The sequence below is a fragment of the Perna viridis genome, chromosome 2 (genome assembly GCF_037379345.1).
Source record: "Perna viridis isolate PV_CMFRI_1.1 ecotype Kerala chromosome 2, ASM3737934v1, whole genome shotgun sequence".
NCBI lineage: Eukaryota > Metazoa > Mollusca > Bivalvia > Mytilida > Mytilidae > Perna > Perna viridis.
Genome location: NC_142446.1, coordinates 64,434,084 through 64,456,763, shown reverse-complemented (window position 1 = coordinate 64,456,763; position 22,680 = coordinate 64,434,084). Strand labels below are relative to the sequence as shown.

The 22,680-nt window shown below is 31.3% G+C and overlaps 1 protein-coding gene across 1 annotated transcript; it reads left to right on the top strand.

Moving 5' to 3' along the window:
* Positions 1-15,189: 15,189 nt before the first annotated feature.
* On the top strand, positions 15,190-20,682 carry LOC148626465 (uncharacterized). The gene is made up of 4 exons (XM_088570500.1): positions 15,190-15,349; positions 16,776-16,945; positions 17,410-17,499; positions 18,002-20,682. The coding sequence occupies exons 1-4, from the start codon at positions 15,307-15,309 to the stop codon at positions 18,410-18,412; spliced, it is 714 nt and encodes a 237-aa protein (XP_088426626.1). The 5' UTR covers positions 15,190-15,306; the 3' UTR covers positions 18,413-20,682.
* Positions 20,683-22,680: the final 1,998 nt, after the last annotated feature.

The window sequence follows — 22,680 nt, the reverse complement described above, 5'->3', positions numbered from 1 at the left end:
TATATTTGATATATAATTTAAAATAGTTTAGAAACATTTTTCTAAATTCGTTTTAAAACGTTTTCAAAAAATAATATATTGAAAGGTTTTTCTTACATTTCTACAACTATTTATTGAAAATTTCAGAAAACCGTATTAAAACCATATTTTGAAATGTTTTTAAGAGTAATGAAGGGAACCAAGGTTATAGCGGTAATCAAAAGAATACAATTCAGGGACAAAAAACAGACATACACAACAAAGAACATAAAGAAACTAAACCATACATACAAAATAACAAAAGGAAATGAGCAGCTCGGACTCCACAAAAAAAACTGTGAACATGGACCAGGTGCACCGGTAGGATAAGCGTCCACCCGCCGAGTTGCTCATAAAAAGTCAAGTTAGGGGCAGACAAACGAGGAAAGGAAAACTATGACCAGTTGAATAAATCAGTTTTCATGGTGCAGATCGATACACCTTAACGATCCACGAGTTCATGATGACGACCATTAAACTTCTGTAGTGATGACTTCAATCTTGTAGCAACATAACCCTGTTCCAGAAGCCTATCTGTTATAGTTCTTGGACGATACAAAAAGTCTGCGGAGTTTCGGCAAGCTCTGGCATAACGTATGAGTTGTGAACACTCCATACGCAGGTGCTGAAAGGATGTTACCACAAATGAAAGGAAAGTTGACAATTCTGAATGAACAGTCATCACGTTTGTCGTAAAGTGTGGTCAATAGTTTTCCTTTACCATCGATTTCTAAGTGTAGGTCAAAATATGAGGCTGACTTCACAGTGTCTGTAGTATCTTTTATCTCAAGTTCTTCGAGGTAGATGTGATGTATCAAATCCCCGAAATGAGGATTGTTTAAAGATAATACGTCATCTATATAGCGGAAACAGAGATTAAAGGATCTAACCAAACTATATTCTTTCTTTCGGATGGAAAACCTAATGAAGTCATTAGAAAACATTTTTTCGTAACATATAATAAACATTTTTATAACATATCCAATGAATGTTTAAAAAAATAGATCCAAAAACATTACAATGACATGTTATTTAAACATTTCAATAAACAGTTCTGAAAACCTTTTTCAAACTTAAACTCCAAATGCTTAAGCCCGATTCTAAAACGTTCTGTTGAAAATGTTTTAGCAACTACCAGCAAACTCTAAATAAAATATTTCGAAAAAGGTTCGTGCTATCTAGGAATTTAGTGTATAAAGTTGAAACAAGGAAAACGTTGAACAGATTCGAAAGATTTGACACAGGTATTTAATTTATCAAGCGAACTTTTAACACCACAAAAATAGTTAATTGCATTATTTTCATAATCTTTGTTACAAAAATTTATAATCAGATTTCTTTATGACATTGAGCACACTAGTAAGTAAAAAAGAAAGTCTAGTTGCAGAGCAATGACTTGAAGAGGAAATAATTCTGAATTTATATGGTGAAATGTAAAATGTGGGAAGCCATTACATGTTAGGAACTTCCATGATTATAGAAATGCACATTAGACGTTAGAACCCACTTAATATCAGTTAAATACTAAACTCATCTAACTAATGTTAATGCCTTACCGCGAGAAAATTCTTCATTTGCATATTGAATTTTTAACCTTTCTCTTCTACTATAGGCTAAAAAGTAAAAAAATATGCACTTGAGGGGTTGATAGTTACAATAAAAATCCTTGGTTATGGCATCAATCAAAGAGCAGTCAGACCTAAAGAATCATACCTGACCTGAACTAGATTAAGATTCCATGTTTGGAGACATGATTATTTGCATGATGTTCTAAGGTTCTGAGATTACAATGTTGAACAGGACATAATTGGCTATTTCATGAATCGTTCAAATATCGTCTGTAAGTTTTTGTAAGTAAAATATACACAGGTGTTTTAAAGCATTTGTCTTTTTTAAGAAGTGTACGTCATTGAAAGCTTGAAGTGTAAATCAGAAACAATTGATTTTTAAAAACCGCTAACAGTATTTTTTCGAGTCTTTTATTTGTACAACGCAAAAACACTTTGTTGCTTCTATGTATTTTTTACATGTATGCTAGCTTTAACTTACCTTGTATTATTTTTCTTTGAAAAAAGGCAATCCCTACGATAAATAGTAGGTCAATGATGATATCTGAAACAGTTCGATTTTCCCATTTATATTGTACTGATATTAAAATTGATTATAAATTGCTTATTTTAGTTATCAATTTACTAAATTGATTTTTGCTCTAATGAATATTGTATTTCGGGGGTTTAAATTTATATGATAATAAACCAAAGATTGGGTTCCTTTTTTAATGTTATGATGTGTACTTTGCATGATACTATTTGCAATTTGTACATTATATAAAATTATTAATATCTGCAATACAATTACAAAATGTCAAAAGTGCGAAAATTCAAAAACAACAAAATCCACTTACATGGCATGAATGTGAAAAAAAAAAGAAAAGGAAGAAGACCTACCATCACAATGTATCGAACCAAATCAAATAAGTTAAAACTGAAGATAAGACAAACAATTATTTTACATAAAAATACGTATGCGCTATCAGTATGAACACCAAACAAAAACCAGGAGTGACACCAGGAGCTCTGGAAAGGTGGGCGTACCTTGCCCCACCAGTGGCACACGTCATATTTAAGTAAGTACAATTCGGTAATAGTCTAGCTAAAAACTCGGCTCCGCATATACATGAAATGATGTGAAACATCTACGGAAAAAATCGTCACAAAAATGCTTTTATGCAAAAAAGCAAATATGAATATGATGTTAAAAAACACTGCATGTAAACATATGACAGAAATATGACTAGCTCACGTAACGGAGGGAAACTATAAAAAATGGTATGGCAGATTTTGAGACTTTCAATGTTTAATAATGTTAATTTATCTGGAATTATGACAGCTTTTAGGCCATATTTGAATTCAGCATAAAGGAGAAAATTACATAATATTTTTTTGCTAAGACATAATCATGTAATTAACAGCATTGTTTTCAATATTGAGTACGAAGATTACTTTTTTCAAATGCAGCTGTCCCCTATGTATGTTTGTTTCTTGAAGAAAATCATATGGAATTGTTTACTATGTATTATAATTATAAAAATACCAAAGGATTTGTTTGTCGTTACACACATTACATCTATCAGACGAATACGAACTTCATTTTTAGTAAGATGTAATTAATAAAGGAAAAGTAAATTTATTTGGCTAGTTAGCTTTTTTAACAAATCAACAGACACATTTATTGTGTAAAAAAGTAATCAAGGGAAGGAAGGTTTGAGTTAATATCATAAAAAGATATCACAAGGACAGGGGAACACAGCCACACACACACAACAACAAAAATAACACTTACTTCTATCCTCATCTGTAGATGGAAGAAAACTAAATAGTTTTCTGAAATATAATGGTAAACATATCTATATTAGCTTAAGACGGAATGCGCTATAAAATGATTATTCACTTATAACTTATATACAACCATTTTCTTGTGAACTTTCTGTAAGTTATTGAAAAAAATTCAATGAACACGTATTTACTAGCCATCATTCTATTGTCAGAATACTTTCATTAGAAATGGAAAATCTTTTTTTAGGAAGAATTGACGTCGATTTGCCGTTCATCATATTTTTGTAATTCTAAAAATGATCTTCAAAAGATAACACAGTTTTGAAGCGTTTGTATGTATTACCTCGCAGTTTTGAAGCGTTTGTATGTATTACCTCGCAGTTTTGAAGCGTTTGTATGTATTACCTCGTAGTTTTTAGTTACAGCTATTTGTATTTTGGATTGTTACTTCTGGCAATTTACTTATAATCTGTTCTTTTGGTGTAACTTTGATATGCAAGCTTAACCTTGGTTCCCTTGATTACTCTTAAGCTGATATCAATTGCCACTTTTGGTTTTTATGGTTCACCCTTTCCATTTGTTATTACAAATATCTTGTATTCTCATTCTTTTTGATGTACCGTTGAAATACATAAGTTTCTAAGAATTTTGTTTAATATTAAGTGTAAGTGTTTGTAAGAATCAGGCAAAATGGGAAAGATCAGAAACATGAATGTCAAAACACCACCGATTTGATAATACAAATTCATTCAAGGATGCTTTCTCTATTTAAAAAAAAACATTATGTGATCTGCATCTCTGGATTTACTCAGAAATTCTTTGATAGAACGTTAGAAAAATGAGATTATTTACAGGGCTTTCTGCCCTTGAAATGTTCATTTCAGTGCGTTTTATTGAAACCATAACTCAATTTACCAACATGATTTGGATAATCTCCCCTATTTTTTTTTTTTATTTCAATGCTGCAAATAGTCAAATTACACTTTCAAAGTGTTGGGATTTCTCATAACCATCTTTCACTCTCTTCCTAATTCTTACAGGGACTGACATTTAAATGGGTAATAAGCCAAATGGAAACAGAAACAGGCAATACAACTGTTGGTAACAATACTCATGTCATATTATTATCGTGATCTGTATACTCGTACAACTCGCCTACAAAGAATGTAAAACTTGTTTAATTAATAGTTTTTCGCTAAGTTAATCACTGAGATGAAGCTGATTGCCATAACGGTAATGACGGTCGTCTTAAGAATGCAGAGAAAATATCGGGTACAGATAATTTCTTTCTTAAAGATCTTCATTAAAAAAATTGAAACAAATGAATATGATAAATAGTAAATTATTCAAAAAGCTCAGGATTTGGAGAGGGAAATGTATGCGTAAAATGTAAAGTTGATAAGAAATTCCAAGGTAATAATATCAATGATATTACTGTAAAGTAACTATTGAAATGAGTGTTGTTTCACGTATACATTGTATCGTGTGTTTAAAGTCTTGTGAAAATAGAAAATTCATCTACACTTGTAGTGTCACATTTAAGCCGTGGCTTTGGGTCAGTGTATCAATTTCTATTTTGACCACAAAAAATTGAACAGAAAAAAAAAAAAAAAAAAAAAAAAAAACCAACAAAACTATGGTTACCGATAGCGTGGAAACAAGAGCAGTCCCCTACCGCTTGGATACATATGTTTCCTTTTTGATGGGAAATAAACTTAAAGTCCCGCTCCTGATTACATTTACATTCATTGTCCTTTGTTGTAATATTATTTTCCGAAGCAAGTTGATCGAACTCCTTTCATCCCGATTTCTCATAAATGTAGCCACTTTGCAAGTTTTAGCAGAATTTAAATGGTTGATATCGTGTATATATGCATTCAACATTTTTTTCTATTACGGTCAATGATATATTTTTGTCCTGAAAAAAAGCAAAAATATATGGTAAAATATCATAGTACTCATAGACTATCGGTAGATCTGACGAAAATACCGAACTTTATACTGGAAATCATAATTTTCTTCAGCCGTTCTTTTATCTTTTGTCTTTCTTTTTATTTGTTTTGTTTATGCGTTTCACAGTTTATACATATGCATAAAAAACAAAAATAAGTATTTACGGTTAATATGCTCTTAAACAAAAGAATTTTATAATTCCATACGAGAAATTCAATTCTTATTCTACCATTTTTGTTGCTAACTGCCGATTGTTGACAAAATATTGATCACTGTTTTTTAAATTTCTATCTTGACAAAAATGTAATTTCTCACAAATTTGAAAATAAACAATCACTAAATAGATAACAAAATCACGACCGCTTAAAAATGTCATCGAATTTGAACTATTCACATTTTACGGAGAAGCTGTATTTATGCGAATGAGCAAGTTATCTAACACATTTTAAATATCGGTAGGTGTTAATAAAACTGTAGACGAAGTTTTATTTTAAGTTTGAATAGTAGATGTTAAGTAAGTGACGCCGAGTATAGTATACAATAATTTTAATCGGTATTTTATTCCCATTGTAAATTCCAAGACCAGCGCTTTCCATTAAGAAAGTTACGTTATATTGACTGACGTGACGAATACAATGTCCAGTGTAAAATAACTTGCGGGTATACAGAGGGTTGATTCCTGATCTTCCTTCAAATGTTGAGGTTTCTGTATATAGGGATGGTCAATGACATGCATCATTTTAATTTTTTGTTCTCCCTTTTGCATGTTTGTCTAATTTATTTTGTTATCATTTAATTTACGTACACTAACTGGTGTTCTTTATTAATAATGTTAACGTTAAAAGACACTGCGGCGGATTATCACACGATATTTTCTTAAATACTGCTCGGCAAAGGACAATGTTTTCTGTCTATAAAAGTAATTATTTCTTTTTAAACTTAGACTGGTAATTTCTCAAAATGCAATTGAATTGTTTTTTTAATATCTAATTTAACTTGAATTCATAATTCAAGTTAAGTGCATAGCATTTTTTAAATTGAACAGTATAATTTCACAAACAAATATTAAGTCCTTGTGATGAGTAACCTGACGGAAAAGCCAATTTCTTCCCATGTTGTCACGATGTTGCTGAAAATATAGAATTTGAAAATCAAAATACCTGAATAATTTATTGTTTAAACAGTATTTTACAAAATACGGTAAAATATACGCCATGCAAAAAAATTGTCAATTTTCAAACCGTAGACATATCAAGTGTAAGTGTACCTAATTCAACCTTTACAATACTACTAAGCGTCTATTTATAAACTGTCATACTAAAAGCTATCTAAGAGGGTTTCAAGTCATTTCAAAACATTTAGTGGTATAAATTGAATGTGAATTCTGAAAAAAAAATAAAAAAACCTCTCTTAAAACTCTCATTGCTTTTTATAATCGGAATATAATAGCATCAAGATCTATGATTTTGCAACTCTTCATGCAAATTATGCGTATGCTCAGTTGAATTAATGACTTTAAGTAGTCATCCAGCTAAGAATCACATAAATTCTGTAATATGTGATACACTCCAAAAAAGGCTGCATATTTTTAGTTTTGTTATTAAGTTGCTTTATAGGTTTATATGATGAAATGTATAATAATTCATTCCAATCTACCTGCTCTTAGGAGATTATTCACATTTAAAATCCAATGGATTCTACTGTATTGTAGTGTCATTTACAGTACAGAATTCGACAGTACATTCTATATATCTCTTATGAACGTGGGTTATATGAAAACCACATGTTAATTTCTGTTTAGTATAACGTTTTAAAGAAAATATCAAAAATAAAAGTATGTAAGCTTTCCAACCATGAATCACATTTTGCGTGATTCTTCGCTGGAGCACTATTTAAAGCATTAGATGTCGTTTTTACTTTAATAAAGATACAGATACGCAGTACCTGAATGAGATTCTTCATAATTTGTGGATTCTAAAACATCTTCTAAATAAACCGAAAATGCTGAAATTTTTAACCGACAACATGTATCTACCTTGGTGGAACTTTTTTTTCGGCCGACGGTCGGCATTGCAATGGACATAAATTATGCTTTATCAATCGGTGACCTATTCCTTTAATCTCAGAGGGATTATCTTTTTGGTAAATCGTATTAAAATAAAAGAAAAAAAATGTTAAGCTCTGGCTATTTCAGTTTCATGTCGATGATGTACTGTATTTAAGCAATCTTCAATTCCGATTTATAGAAAACTTCGTATTTTAAACAATATCAAAGTCGGGGATTATATATACTTGCATACATCTATCCCAAAAAATTAGATACAAGGCATTCATATATATAAGGTGGAAACTTAAGACCAAACAACACGACAAACGAGGTGACTTCTTATTCCGTATCACAAACTTTCCCTTAATTTGCGACAATATCCCTTTACATTGACTTTCATATATCGCACCTAATACAGGATCCTATTTGAGTCTTTGTTGCTCATTAATTTCTATTTTTGTGCGTGCTAATTTGTTCTATGTTTTGTATGTCTATTTTCGTTTTTTATACTTGAATTATGTCCTATTTGATTGCCGTTTAAATCCAGGGTCCTTTTTACTGCCTTTACATACAATCAAAGCAAAAGAAGGTCTTAACCAAACTTCCGAGGTTGAAAACAAAGTAGAAAATAAGTTGATTATTTATGTAATGCTCTTGATTCATTTGTTTTATATTTCTTAAGAAAAATGATTGATTTTTCCTCCTTAGTATAAAGTCTTCAGAACTATATAATAAACAATGGAAAGACGTTCGTGGTCGGTTACGTATTGCATCATACATTATTATGCATAATATCATTTAAAATTAATTTGCATTTTTACCAATAGTGCATTGTAACAAGGACTTAATATTGAAAAAATCCTAAAGCTTTTAAATGCATTTATAAACATAATATCGCAATACATTTTGTGTTTGTTAAATGATACGAAAAGCCACTATCTTTTTGGGAGGGTTTGAGAATAGAAACTCAATTCACGCCACATTGAAACGACTTCATTAAATTAACACTTGAGGCAGTCTTTACTGTCGTGAATGGAGTTTTAATGCATTTTGAATACGGTATAGATATGTAGATGGCAGATCTAACAAATAAAACGTTTAGGACGTTTGTTAAAGTTCGGTAGCAAATCAGTAGAAGATACATCCATACTTTAATTATCTAAGGTGATGCCAAAACAGAAAGTTAGCATACAGCTCTTGAATGGTATAAATGCCTCATTTGCACCATATACCATCACTCTATGTCACATTCCCCATTCTCCATAGAAAACTACCCATAGCTCTTAGAATCCGCATTGTATTTTACTTTTCAAATATTTACAGTTTCATTTTATTCAATTCTTGTAAATTCTGAAATATTTCAAAGTATTTTTTAAAATATATTTTTCAGATAAATTGTTTCAATGTACTTTAAAAACTAACTCTTTCATCTTCCCCATTTAAATTCCCTATACCCCGCACTGTATACATATTCCCCATCCCCCATGTACCAAAGAATTGAAGGTTTTCGCCTTTCAAGTGTTGTATAAATCTGATTACTTATCATGTCCTCATAAAGTATTGTGATAGGTTAATATGTTTGCTTCAAAATAAATTGTTAATGCACATTTATTTATAAACATAAAATGAACACGATATGCGACAAACCTTAACCTAGAGTTCGTCACAAATATAATAAGGTTTGGAACAAATTGACGTTCTCCGTCAAAATGATGTTACATGATCGTCCCGTGATATGGACCTGGTCGCTGAATAAAAACAAATTTCAATCAATCTACGCAAAATTGGTGTGAGTGGTAAAGCCTTTTGAAGTCAGTATCAAATATATTTTTTTTATTTTACCACATTTTCCTAAATTTCCGTTAATCCGTTAGTAAATATTTTAATGTTTTGGTTTCAGTAGATATGTTTTGGCTCATGGTCGTTTGGACTTTTTGTAAGAATGTTCTGCAATTAAGCATTTTCATTAAGCGTTCTGACTTTAGAAGAATAAAAACAGCGATAATGTACGTCAAAAACCCAGAATATTCCGAGTAATTGTCTTTAAAAAATCATAAATTACCAAATAATAATACAAGTTAATACGGAGAAACGTTCCATCATAGATTATATTATGCCAACGTGAAGTTCCAGGCTTCATGCTGCCTTTTTACAAATGGTCGTTGTAATTGTCGTGCAAGCATTCGAGGCTACACATTAAATTTTGCTGGATTATTCCTAGAAAAGCATTATTTATTTGCTGATCTTTAGTTCACGTTTAGTGTACATGTATATATTGTCTTTCATGAATTGATGATACACCAGAGTTCATGCCCTTTTTGAATTATCCTTTTTAGAATAATGAAAATATCTGACTAAGACTAGCTATGTGCTTAAATGCTGGACGTATTGAAGATATAGATAGGTACGTTGGACTGATCGAATATCAATTTGATAGATAAGACTTCTGTGACATCTCTTGAACATGTGTTTACTAATTCGAATCCAGGTAAGGAATGACTGCTATAAATTTTCGGTCTATGACGAAATAACATTTATTACGTGATGTCGTCTAAATAACCAGCCAAGTTGGTTATTTTTAAGTGTCGAGGATATTTCAAAAAGATCGAGAAATTATTACAGTCATTCCTTATAATTTAATTTAAGTATCAAAATTCAACAAGTAAATCATTAAAAAAAGTTTCCTTCATTACCACGTTTGGTCTATGAGATGATGGACGAATTTTTTATGCAATTAGAATCAGCGTTACTTCTAAAATTGAATAATTGTTTGGTAATTATTAAAGCATGACTTACATTTGCTTGTATCTCAATGTGTTGGATAATCGACCAGTGGGCATCGTTTAACTTTAAGTGGTATAATGATTTGTCGATCATCGAAAACGAATTTCTGCGTAATATCCTTTGTAAAGGTCCCAAGTACCGTGAACCAAGCTCCATTAATTGGACGTATCACTTTAAAGTACTTATGAATGCCGTGGTGGAATACGTGCAAAAATGGATAAAACGAGAACAAGAAGACATTGGTTCTCTGTCACAGTGGTTAAAGGCCGTGAGGTCTTTAATTTTGAAATGAATGAAGGCTTTAGTTAAGTGAATAAGTGCCAACGCTACATCAGTTTTGAAAGACCCTAATGTGGCAAAAATCTTTGTCTACTATACATGACAAATATGTTGTCGTTCCAGCAGACAAAGCCCAAACCTACATTGTTTTTGTCCTGTGTGGTGGACGAGTTTTTCAACAAACGGTCGGCGTTCCAATAGGAACAAATTGTGCTCCTCTACTTACTGACCTATTCCTTCACTCTTTAAGGCTGACTTTATAGCTGATCTGACCCGAAAGAAAGAATATCGTTTATCTAGATCTTTCAATCTCAGTTTCCGCTATATAGATGACGTATAATCTTTAAACAATTCTAATTTTTGGGATTTGATACATCGCATCTACCCCAAAGAATTTGCGATAATGGATACTACAGGCACTGTGAAGTCAGCCTCATATCTTGAACTACACTTAGAAATCGATGGTGAAGGAAAACTATTGACGACAAACGTGATGCCTTTTCATTCAGAATTGACAACTTTCCTTTTATCTGTGGCAATATACCTTCAGCACCTGCGTATAGAGTGTTCATATCACAACTCATACATTATACCAGAGGTTGACAAAACTACGCAGACTGTTTGTATCGCACAAAAATTCTAACAGATAGGCTCCCATTTGTTTCCCTTGATAACTCTTGAACACAACAGCGTGGATATATCGCTCATCAGTTGGAAGTAAAACACATGTTCCTAATATAACTGTGATGTGATAAAATATGGTATAATAAAATCGTATGAAAATTTGAGTAAGTAATTTTTCAAAAACCTTAACTTTTATGTAAATATTGATATTGGTAATGAGAATGTCTTATAATGTCGTGCATACAAAATGAAATCATACATATGACGAAATAATTATCATATAGTACATGAAAAGGGATAAATTGATGAATATTCCCTTTTTGAAGCATTTTATGATCTTATTCATGATGAGGTACGTTTAATGTAAGAAAAAAATATATATACTCTAATACACAAGTCAATCAATATCTCATCAACATTCTTTTTATTCTAATTATTTTTGTATATTTATTGATAACGTTACTATAACTAACGATATCTAATTTTCTTTATACGTATTCATTTATTAACGGGAGTTTATATAATAAAGACTGTCATTTTATTTTATTTCGCATCATCACCTAAGATAATCACAACACGAGCACGGGCGAAACTTTCCAAATATCTTTGTGATCTGAGTCCTTGTCATTTTCCATTATCATTTGATCCATTTCCCACATTCCTATGGAAACAATGTCATTGCTATTTCCGCATTCTAATATTTGTAAAGCTTCCGATACTTAAATGTCGATACCATGAGGGTTAAATATTTGTTTTCCATGAATTAAACTGTTTTCTCTTGAAGAATCTATTTTCTCATCAATGATCTTTTCGCAAGGAAGCCTGACGAATTCTTTATAGTCACGTTTATTCAGTTTCCACTCTTTCTATCGCGACGTCCCAAGACTTTCTAAAATGGGTTTGATGATAAGAATTTGAAATATGTTGAGAGTTGATGTTGATGGGTTAACACTTTGAAGTGCCTGGTGAATAAACAACCGATCCCCATATCTTGCAAAGCCTACAATTATATGCTATATATTAAGCCGGTTTTTTCTATAAAATTTTGACTAAAACAATCTTTAAGACTCTACATTATTATCGAACAAATGAACAATATTAATTCATTAATTTATCGACAATTTGTCCGTACTTCTTTCGATTTGACTTATTTCTTTATAGCTTTTGTACTGATTTTATTTTTAAAAAAATATCAGGCAAAATAGTTAATTCGATTTTACAATGAAAATAAATTACAACAATTTTGGCTTACTTCTGATTGTGGTCCATTCGGTTAAATACAAATGTCAGCAATCTCCTTATAAAATTGTATTGGAAATGACAGACTAAGAATGACAGTAAACTGCACTACTAACGACTTCCGGCCAAATGATTGATGTGATATTGGCAAAAATATACACTTTTCGATAATATATGATTGCCGATAAACCGAATAATAGTCAATTTAGTTTAAGACACTTAATCTACCATGTTAATACCCCCCCCCCTTTAAGCTAGTTTAAAATCAAGACCATAATGATAAAATCAGTATCCAAAACAAAAGCAACTATTTATGTAATTCTATATAAATATGGAGTTAAGGTGGTAATAGCACGAAACTTGAAATACGAATACTAGAAAATAATAATAAAGCGTGGTATAGTAATTGTTAATAGAAATGGTCAATTGAAATTAATTCCTGTACTGATAGTAATATCGCATATTAGGTATCCTCTAAATGATGTATTTTATTTCAAAAAAAGTTTTTTTGCACTTTATTTTGGTTTGTTGTCATTCTAAATTAATTACCGAATATAAACCGGGTGGAGAATGATTTGGTCAACGGCTTTCTTTGTGATAAACGCCTTGTCATAATACCCGATCGAAGTCTTATTATAGATGCAAAAATGCCAAAAACAAAAATGTTGCGAATTGTTGGATGCTGTACATGAATTTCCGACAAACCTTTCACCAGCAGCATTTCAAGCATATATTTACGAAGTTTAAAATTCAACAGTAAAGTTGAATAAAGTGCTCATAAAGAAATAGAAAGCCAAGCAATCATCATTGATAATACCAAAATACGTCAAAGTAGTTATGTTACTGTACACATTACAATTTATCGAAAACGATCACATTCGCACATTGAAAAAATACCACTGAAGGTATATTAAACAACAAGAGGGATTTTAAGGCTGAATAGGCATTAATATATAGAAACTTAGATTTCATTATTTATTGAGCTTAAAAGAATGAACCGGTTGGTTTTCTGCATTTTCATTCAAAATAGCGGAATTTAATTTTTCGGCGAGTGTACGTTGTCTGAAGTTTCTCCGGTTACTTCAAAGAGAATCTTGGATCGCCGAAAGAATCGAATTTATTTATGTTTGTCATTGTTTCGTTAACTGTATTTGAACAATATATCGTAAATGAAAAGACAAAAAGGTGACTTAAACAGATAGATCTAAATAGCAGGCAGTTCTCGAACAAATAGTTTCTTTCCATCATCGTCTATAATTTAACCTTGGAACAAAAACAATAATCAAAAAAGACTAATTCAGTAATATAAATTTTCTTTTTGCGTCACCAAGTTTAAGAGACATTAATTTCTATTTGGCAGGACAAAAGTGTTTACTTCTTTAATCGTTTTTGCACATGGACATTGTCCCATCTTTGTTTGAATTAAGTCCGAAACATGTAAAGATCTGAAGAGAACTCACATCAAAAGAAACGATCAATTCAACAGAGATGCGTGAAAATTAGTTGAGACGTTTATGAATGATTTGAAAAAGTGTGATCGACAGACAGACAAACGGACATCGATATACCATATTACGTTCCGTCTGAGAAGATGGACTTACAATAAGTACCGATGTGCTCTTTAAAAGATCATATATTTTTTTCAAAATATTTCAGGCAAGGGAATGTACAAATAATAAAAAGAAATTTTATGAAAATAAATTGAAAAATTAATAGTTCATGAATAAATAATTTGGCAATAAGGGGGATTGGGTAGGACGGACGATAGGTCCATCCCGGAGGAATCAACCCCACATTCGAACAGGGCATTTGTACAAGGGTGTTTAGAAATATAACGCACCATTTTTCTTGAAGAAATGTTTAATATAAACAGATACGAAAAAAAAAACATTCAGAATTGGCAAATACTTGTCTACTGTAGCGTATTGCCAAGCCTGTGTGAGAATGGAACAGTTTTATATTTTCTAGAAGGACAGGGACAGATCATGATATGTTAAATGGAGTTAAGTCCTTTAGTGTTCCAGAAAGGGATATCCAAACTATTGTATGTGCTCATTTTTACCCAAATTGTGAAAAAAGGTGACAAAATTTCCTAATAAATGATTTAGACTAGCTTTGCCAGTGTGACGGGACTTTAGTGCCCATATATTTAGAGTTGTTCCGTTTTGCAAAAGTTCTATTATATACCGAATTTCAAAGGTAAAATGAATTTCAAGAGCATTCATGAAAACACGTGATAGTTATACAATCGATTTTTTTTCTGTTTCGAATTTTGTCTTTTGACTGAAAAGATCAATAAACATGTGATATTATAAGGGAATAAAATACCATTAGTGATGTAACAGATGTGCATCGCATACGCTAATAAAAAAAATAATAATCCCTGATTTGAAATCTCACATGTATTGTCAATGTTTAAAACGAAAAACGTCACAAGTAGCAGTGCGAGTATGACTACGAGTGTAACGTGGATTTTCCCCAAAAAAATTATTACGGAAATATCTCGCGTTGTATTAAGATTGCATTGCTTCTATCTCATGCATCTATTACTTCCTGGCACTAAAACATAGAAAATCAATACTGACTATTTATAACAAAGCCGTGTTTTTTTTATATTGGTTTAATTATTATCATAATTTCCTTATTAATTTTGAAATAGTTTAACATATACAAAATGATATCCCGGACATTATAATACCAATTATGTTGACTCAAGAGCGTTCCTTTCCAAATAGTATTGCATGTCCATACATATTTAGCTCATATTTAAGCTGTTTATATATATCAAGGTTAAATAAATTTTATGGATTTTGATAGATAATTACATAATGTATACATTGTGTGAACATATCAGAATTGATACAAATATATGATAACAAGATAATTATCTAACCTGTCTTCATGTACATGACGCGTATACCCATGATTTGAATAAACATACGTCATCCATGTGTTATTTGTAATGAAATATTTTATAGTTTAGGGAGTTTATTTAACAGTTTGGTTGCAGAAATTTATTGAGCAATTATGGATCCGTATCCTCTTGGCCAGTTATCACCTGAAGAAGAAGGTATTGTATGATGTTAATTCATATGTTACAGTCAACCTATCAAACTTTACACATATTATATCTTATTGTTATTCATTTGTAAGATGTGGTTCGGCTTTTCTGTTGAACCTAGTGCTTGATATAATTGCTATTACCTATAGCCTACGTCTATCCCAATTCCGATTCAATTTGAATTAATTTGGCATATTGTGTATCTACAAATGGCTCCAATATGACGATTGCCTGTTTTTATGCATTGACTGTTATATTTGTTTCGGTCTTTGTGGAAATATACTAAAACGTGGTGCATACTACGGTTATTGGGAAAAAAGACTGAGCAAAATATAAAAGAAATTTCTTATAATTTACTTTTAGTATCAAAATTTAAGGAATAAATCAACAAAATGGATGATGACGGCTCAGTATCATTACAAAATTTGGTCTATGAAATAATGGACAACTTTATTTATCCTATCATAAAGTGCGTTACATTTGAAATTGAATTATTTAATAATAATGGTAACATTTTTTTACGGTATGACAATTTAATTTTGGTCATTTTTTTTGCTTAATTGCATCAATAGTAAAGCCATAATTTCAATACAGTTTGTTATTTTGTATTGATATATTTTCTAAGAACGGTATACCGACCGTGAACTACGCTTTCCAAAATTATAAATGTAAATTTAAACTTCAGCTCAAGAAAGCGATCATACTGTTAAGCAATAATGTATCTATTAATCGAAATGGTTAACAAATGTAACATTTAAGAATTAATTTTCTCATAAGTTTGCTGTTCACCAGAATATATATAGAAGGGAAACATGAGTTATCATTTTCCCCCGGTGGAGTTGTTGTCTCTTTGACATATTCACCATATCTCGTTATAGACATTATTAAAAAAAAACCGATTTATTATGAAAATACAACAAACCTTCAATAATAAGATATTATGGACCAAAATTAAATTTCTGTTATTTGTTTCCATTTTCTGTGGTTTCATTACATTTTCGTAGATATCAACTTTAGCGGGTAGAGGAAAAAACAATATTTGAGTTAAATGTGTGTTTCGTGGGTCAACTCTTTCTGTAAGATTAAATATTTATCTGCTATCAAAACTGCTACACAAGCTAAACCTTTGTTTTGCTGGATAATAAAAACAAATATTTTTTGTAATCATTTAGTAATTTTGTCGTCTTGTCGTGGTATAGCTTCTCCAATGACACGTGTACTATGTCGATGTTTTTCCAAAGTCTTTGTGTCTGGGTTACTTTTTTATCCACGGAGATAATTGTTGGTTGAACTCTTAAGTTCTTGGTTCCTCAACGCACAAACATACCACTAAATAAGAAACCCCAAGGTCTCAAGCATGCTAGTTTAGATTTAATGTGGGGAGAAATGTTTTGTTTTAGCTTTAAACCGTAATCATAGAAACCAATTCTTGCAGCAAGGCTTTTACAAATAAGGAAAATTGCTCTAAAAAAGTTCCGGTTGTTAGCGGTTGTAATGACGATATGTGCTAGTCTGTCTATCTGTACTGGAATAGCAGTCCTTGTGGGTATCAATGGTAGTGGATGGCCAATAGTTTCAGGGAGTCCTATTTGGTCTGGAATCATTGTAAGTATTTATATTGAAAAATAATTGAGCAATTCTTGAAGACATAGAATAAATTGCATAACTTTTGTGAAAAATTGGCTGCTAGCAAATACAGTTACAAATGCCGTGTTATAAAAAAATAAATGACTTGGATGAAGTGAAGTGAATTGACTTGGATCATACATCGGGAAACTTGTCTGATTTCTGGTCTACGAAACAACGCATTCCACTTAATCAGAAAATCAAAAATTTGTAATATATCTAAGCAATAATTAAGGTTTTCAAATCACAAAAACTATTTATTTGCAAATGTTAAATTTAATGAATAAGATGTATTATATGTTTAATGAAATTGGTAAGTATGTTTCTTTTCAATAATATTAAATAAGGTTGAAAACACTCACTATTAAAAAATGCACATGTATATTAAAAAATATATATACGAACATATAATATATAAAATTCAAATTAGTTTTTTATTGCAGGTATTGTCAGGTGCAATATGTGGTCTCTTTCTTGGATCATCTAATTCTGAATGGGCCACTCAGGAGGACAGAGCGAAACAACGATGTCTAGTATGTATTTACTGAAATAAATGAGAGTTTATATGGAAGGGATCGACTTATCTTTTAGGGTAAATGTCTGTTCTAACTACAATAGAACAGAGCCAATCAACATTACGAATGAAGAAGTAGAACCACTTTGTTTGTGGTAAAAATTTTTAATCAGCGTATTTGGTAACAACGTAAGCCATCAAACTTTCCTATGTTCTGAAAACAGTTTTAATGTTCTTACATATCTTATCTTGGCAAATACCAAATAAATGTGTATTTTATACGCAAAATTTTTGGATATTATTCTCTAGTGAATACATTTATGACAACACAGAATTTGCATTTGCGTCGACTTTCATAGTTTTCTTTAATGGATTCTGCTATTATTTCTCGTAAGCATGAACATTTGTTAACCTCTGTCATTTAGATTCAAAATAAAATTGTCTGAGCGAAAATGGTCAGATGCTTAAAACCCTCTGCTTCATATTCATGCTAATTTTTATTTAATTTATCTTACTTTCAGTTTGTTGGATTCTATTCGGTGGCTCTCACATCATTATCGTTTTGCGGAATTTCTTTAGGATATTCGATATGGAGTGTCCTGGCATGTGCCCCTGGTTTCGAAGCATGTGGCCTCAACTTTAAATACGAAACATTCGTCAACGCTGTTGGAGTTTTCTTTGCTTTTATTCTATTAGTTTTCTGTATTATAGTGTGCATCATGTTTTGTTACTACAAACGTGCCTTTAAATTTTACTCCTATACCGAGCGCATAGATCAAATGCAGAGACTTATTTTTCAACATCAACAGACAATATCATCGATTAATCATGGCCAAACCCCGCCTACTAATTATGGCGGATATGGAACTCAGTGGGTTTCTCAACCACCTCCTTATATAGAAAAGCCAAATGTTTTATCTATGAAAAGCTGATCTTACAAGAATTGATTAATGTATTTAATTGTATTGGATTGATTTGTTTACATTGTGATTTGAAACTTTATTGTAATATTGATAAATTGCATTGTTTTTCTATTACTTTTTCAGGTTATTTGTTTGTGTAATAGATGTCCTACTTGAAAATGAAACCATCCTTTTAACTATTTTGTTTAACTAAGGTTGAGAACCGGTAATCGTGATAGCCATCGCATTAAATTTACATTTTGTTGCTGTCAATTTAAGACGCACTGTGTGTGGTCTGACATTATCAACTTCTCTGTTGACGTCGATCGCTGACTGCGGCTGCAGAATTTCATCGCGATACCGGACAGCATTCAAGTTTCCTGGAATGTGTACCAACTGTGTTCTTCTGGCGTAAGAAATGCCTGCCGCAAATCAAGCCACTGCCTGCACTGCAATTGTCGACTTCTACGACAGAATTCATTACGTTCAGTACGGCGCCTATAGACAAATATTCTGTCGTTTTTTGTTTCAAGTAGAAAACGGGATTCGTCACTAAACCAGACGGGTCTACATTTCAATAGGTTCCTGGCACGAACTGTGTTACATCATCGAACCTTCGCCTGGCGGTGTTGGCCTCTCAGAGTAGCTCCAAAGTGAAGTCTTCTTGTACGCAACGTGTGGTTACGTAGGTGATACCAGCAAAGTGTGTGACTGTTGTTGTTGCAGCGACTGTCCTATTCCTCAGTTTGTGACACGTGGTTGGCATAAACGGTGTTTGTCTTGTGTTATACCCTGCTGCAGGTATTGTTCCCATAGATGAAATATCGTACTGCGGTAAATATTGTAACGTCTGGCAACAACACTCCGGGATTTCCCGGCCTGGTGTAGTCTGATTGCGATATAACGTGGAGCAGCGTCTAACCTCGGCATAGCGTCACTTCATCAGGGTTCAACTAAACGGCTGCGTTCAGGAAAATAAACGCCGATATCTTATACCCAACATCCGCTCTACTATATAACGCATGATTTGCTCGTCTAGGTTGTGCATTTTTAAATAAAGCTCTATCTGTGGCACGTTACAAATTTTTGCATAAACAGCTCTCGGTTGATCGAATTTAAATGATTTCTATGATTTTTAAATGAGTTTAAAATTGATAGATTAAATAAGACTTTAATAAATATACCCGTTAAAACATAGAAAGATAACCTTTTCACAAAAATGTTTTTATGTTGCGTTTCTTTTTTGAGAGAGTATAAGTACAAAACTGTATTTACGCTACGTCACACATTTTGATTTTGACTAGTTAACCGTGGACACCACTAGAGACTGAGTATTGGCCATTTGCGCTTGGTGGGTAAATTTATCTGCATTTCTAAAAAAAACAAATACCGAGTTTGATTTATAATTTAAAAACGTAACTTTATAAGTTAATATATAGTTTACCTCAACATATTCAGACATTAAAAAATTTCAGTCGACGAAATCACTGTAAATATAAAAACAATAAATAGAAATTTATCAGACCAATAACACTACATAGTATTGTTGTTACTATATAACGCATACTTTCAATAAGCTTTAAATCAAAAGACATACAGGAAAAACCAAATTGATAAATCTGACAAAAGCAATTAATGTGGACATTTTTGTTTACATTGTAACGGTTATTATTAATTCCAATTAATTGTTTCCTTGTTTATTTTCATTTGTTATACTACCCAATATTCTATTAATAATCATTTCAAAAAACCGATTAATGAAAATGAAAATTGGCATTGATCCATTTTAATAATGTGTCCCGGAATATAGTTTTCATTTTCTTTTGAATTTTTCTATACTAGATAATCTCATTTATAAAGTTCACCGCTTTATTCAAGCTCTTTTTGCCCAACAGCCCGTCCAACCTTTATTGAACCTTGGACCACATATTTTACGTTTCAATTGAATTGAATTTGCTTTCATTTAATACGCCATGTTATTTTAAAGGTACCTCTCCACTGATTTAACAAACATAAAAAGAAATGTCAATGGTTAGACCACTAAATCCGTCATTAACATTTAAACTGTATCATATATCACCGAATAAATCACGGATAAATTCGTGTTTTCTGTAGATATATATTCCTTTTTAAATTAACATAGTGATCAACTTGATTATAAAAACATTAGGTTAAGTAAGTTTAGTCAAAGCACTTGGATGATGAACTGATGTATTTTTTTTTTTTTTTTTGGATAGAAATACCTTTTTACCGAAATAAGATGATCATTGTAACTTGACAAATAAAGTGTACACGGTTTTGTTTCGTTTTTTTTCGTATACCACTGTGATATTATTTACGAATGAAACGTCGTCGAATACAGGTCGAATACAGAGAATTACTTACACGTTATAATTCAAACATGTCTGAAATAGACAAAAAAAAACTTTTTCTCAATTAATTGCATTGAAATAAATAATTTCATATTTTCCATTTGTGAAAAAAATAAAATTATATTTTTCTTAGCTTTTTTTCTGCACTATATATGGAATTTCATTGCTGAATTTATTAAAGATTAAATCACGTTGTCAAATCTGGAATTATATAATACAATGTCATATAACAACCACTGGTGTATAATTTTATTAAGGTACTACAAATAACACCTTGAAACCATATAAGCATTGATAATTAATGTGTCAGAAAAATGTCAATATGTTAATACGCCAAACCTAGAGAATAGATTTTAAACGGGGCATTACATCAAACACACTACATGATGCTGTTAATCTATAATAAAAATTAAACTAAAAAAATCTCACAATTTTAGATTCGGAATGAACGGCACTGAATGTTCTACAAATTACATAATAATTATTCTTACATCAAGTTTTTTTTTGTCGATCATAATATATGAAATATTTTTTTATCTTATATATATCTACAGATAAGATCAACTACGAAACGTTCATGCCGTTCAAACTTTTTATGACGTCGTATTGATACAGACGTACAGAGGCAAAGATCGCTTTCTGTGATAACTTACTTACCACACGATGCAAACTTGATAGTAAAACAAAGAATTAAGTACCATTAGCAAATTGGGACTCTGTTATAACAGGCTTTCTCAAGTCAATATAAATTGTCTCATAATTGAGAAGCCTTGTTTTTTAACAACAACAAAAATGAGCTTGAATTGTAAATTGCATTTGAATAAATAAACCTGTCGTTTGTTGCACAAAAACATTTTGCACTACATTTTCTACCAAAGTAACCTGGTAACAGTTTTGACACTGTTTGCATAACTACATTATTACATTCTGTAAATATACAGATCCTTAAGTTGCAATACAAATGAAATTCATTTTTTAATCAATATTAAAGATGGCTTGAATCTATATTTGACAATGTCAGCAATAATATTTTTTTTGCCTGGAAGGACTTATGTTTAGAAGAAATAATATCATTTTTTAAAGTAAAATAAAGTAAATACTTTTAATCTTAAATGTGTGCAAATCAAACAAAAAAGAAATTATAAAATATGATATGTTATACATTGTGCTAAATGCTGGTAGTAATTTTACATACCAATTTATGTTTCGTTGCGTTCTTCCCTATTGTCACAATAATACCACGTGGTCGTACTATTACTGAGACAAGAAACAGAAGTAAAATACTTTCAGGTTCGCACTTTTCCAATACTCTTAAGTGCACATTTACAATTTAGCTACTGTTAATTGAGTCAAGCCTAATCACTTCCCATTCGAGACACAAACCAGATCTAAAACAATTGTCATTTTTCTTCCACTATAGCTATGAGCGCGACATAAAGGAGATGTGGTTACAAGTGATCGACTGTAATGAACATACGTCTCAGTGTAAACCGTATAATGTGTCTGTTTACACATTTAAAATATAATAAATCTGTTTCTTTAGTACAAGACATGGTTTGTTCGATAAATCGGACATTCTTATCAATAAAAAAAAACCGAAAAATTCTAGGAGGTAGTTTAACCACCGCAATTCAAATGTAACATTTTACAATTACAACATGATTATCACAAAAGCTTTTTAATATTAAATTCCATGGCCGTCCGCATTGTTAGCAATTAAGAAGATAAAAAAACTATATTTTCTTTACCTTGATGTTGACACTTTCCATCTTCGGGCGACTTTATAACAACCAAGTCATTTAATGTCATGCTAGCAAACTTTTACAAATACACAGACAATGATCAACATTTTACATAACAAAACCAATTAAATGTTAATTTACCTATTACATATTGATTGATTACATATTGAAAACCGTGGCCAAC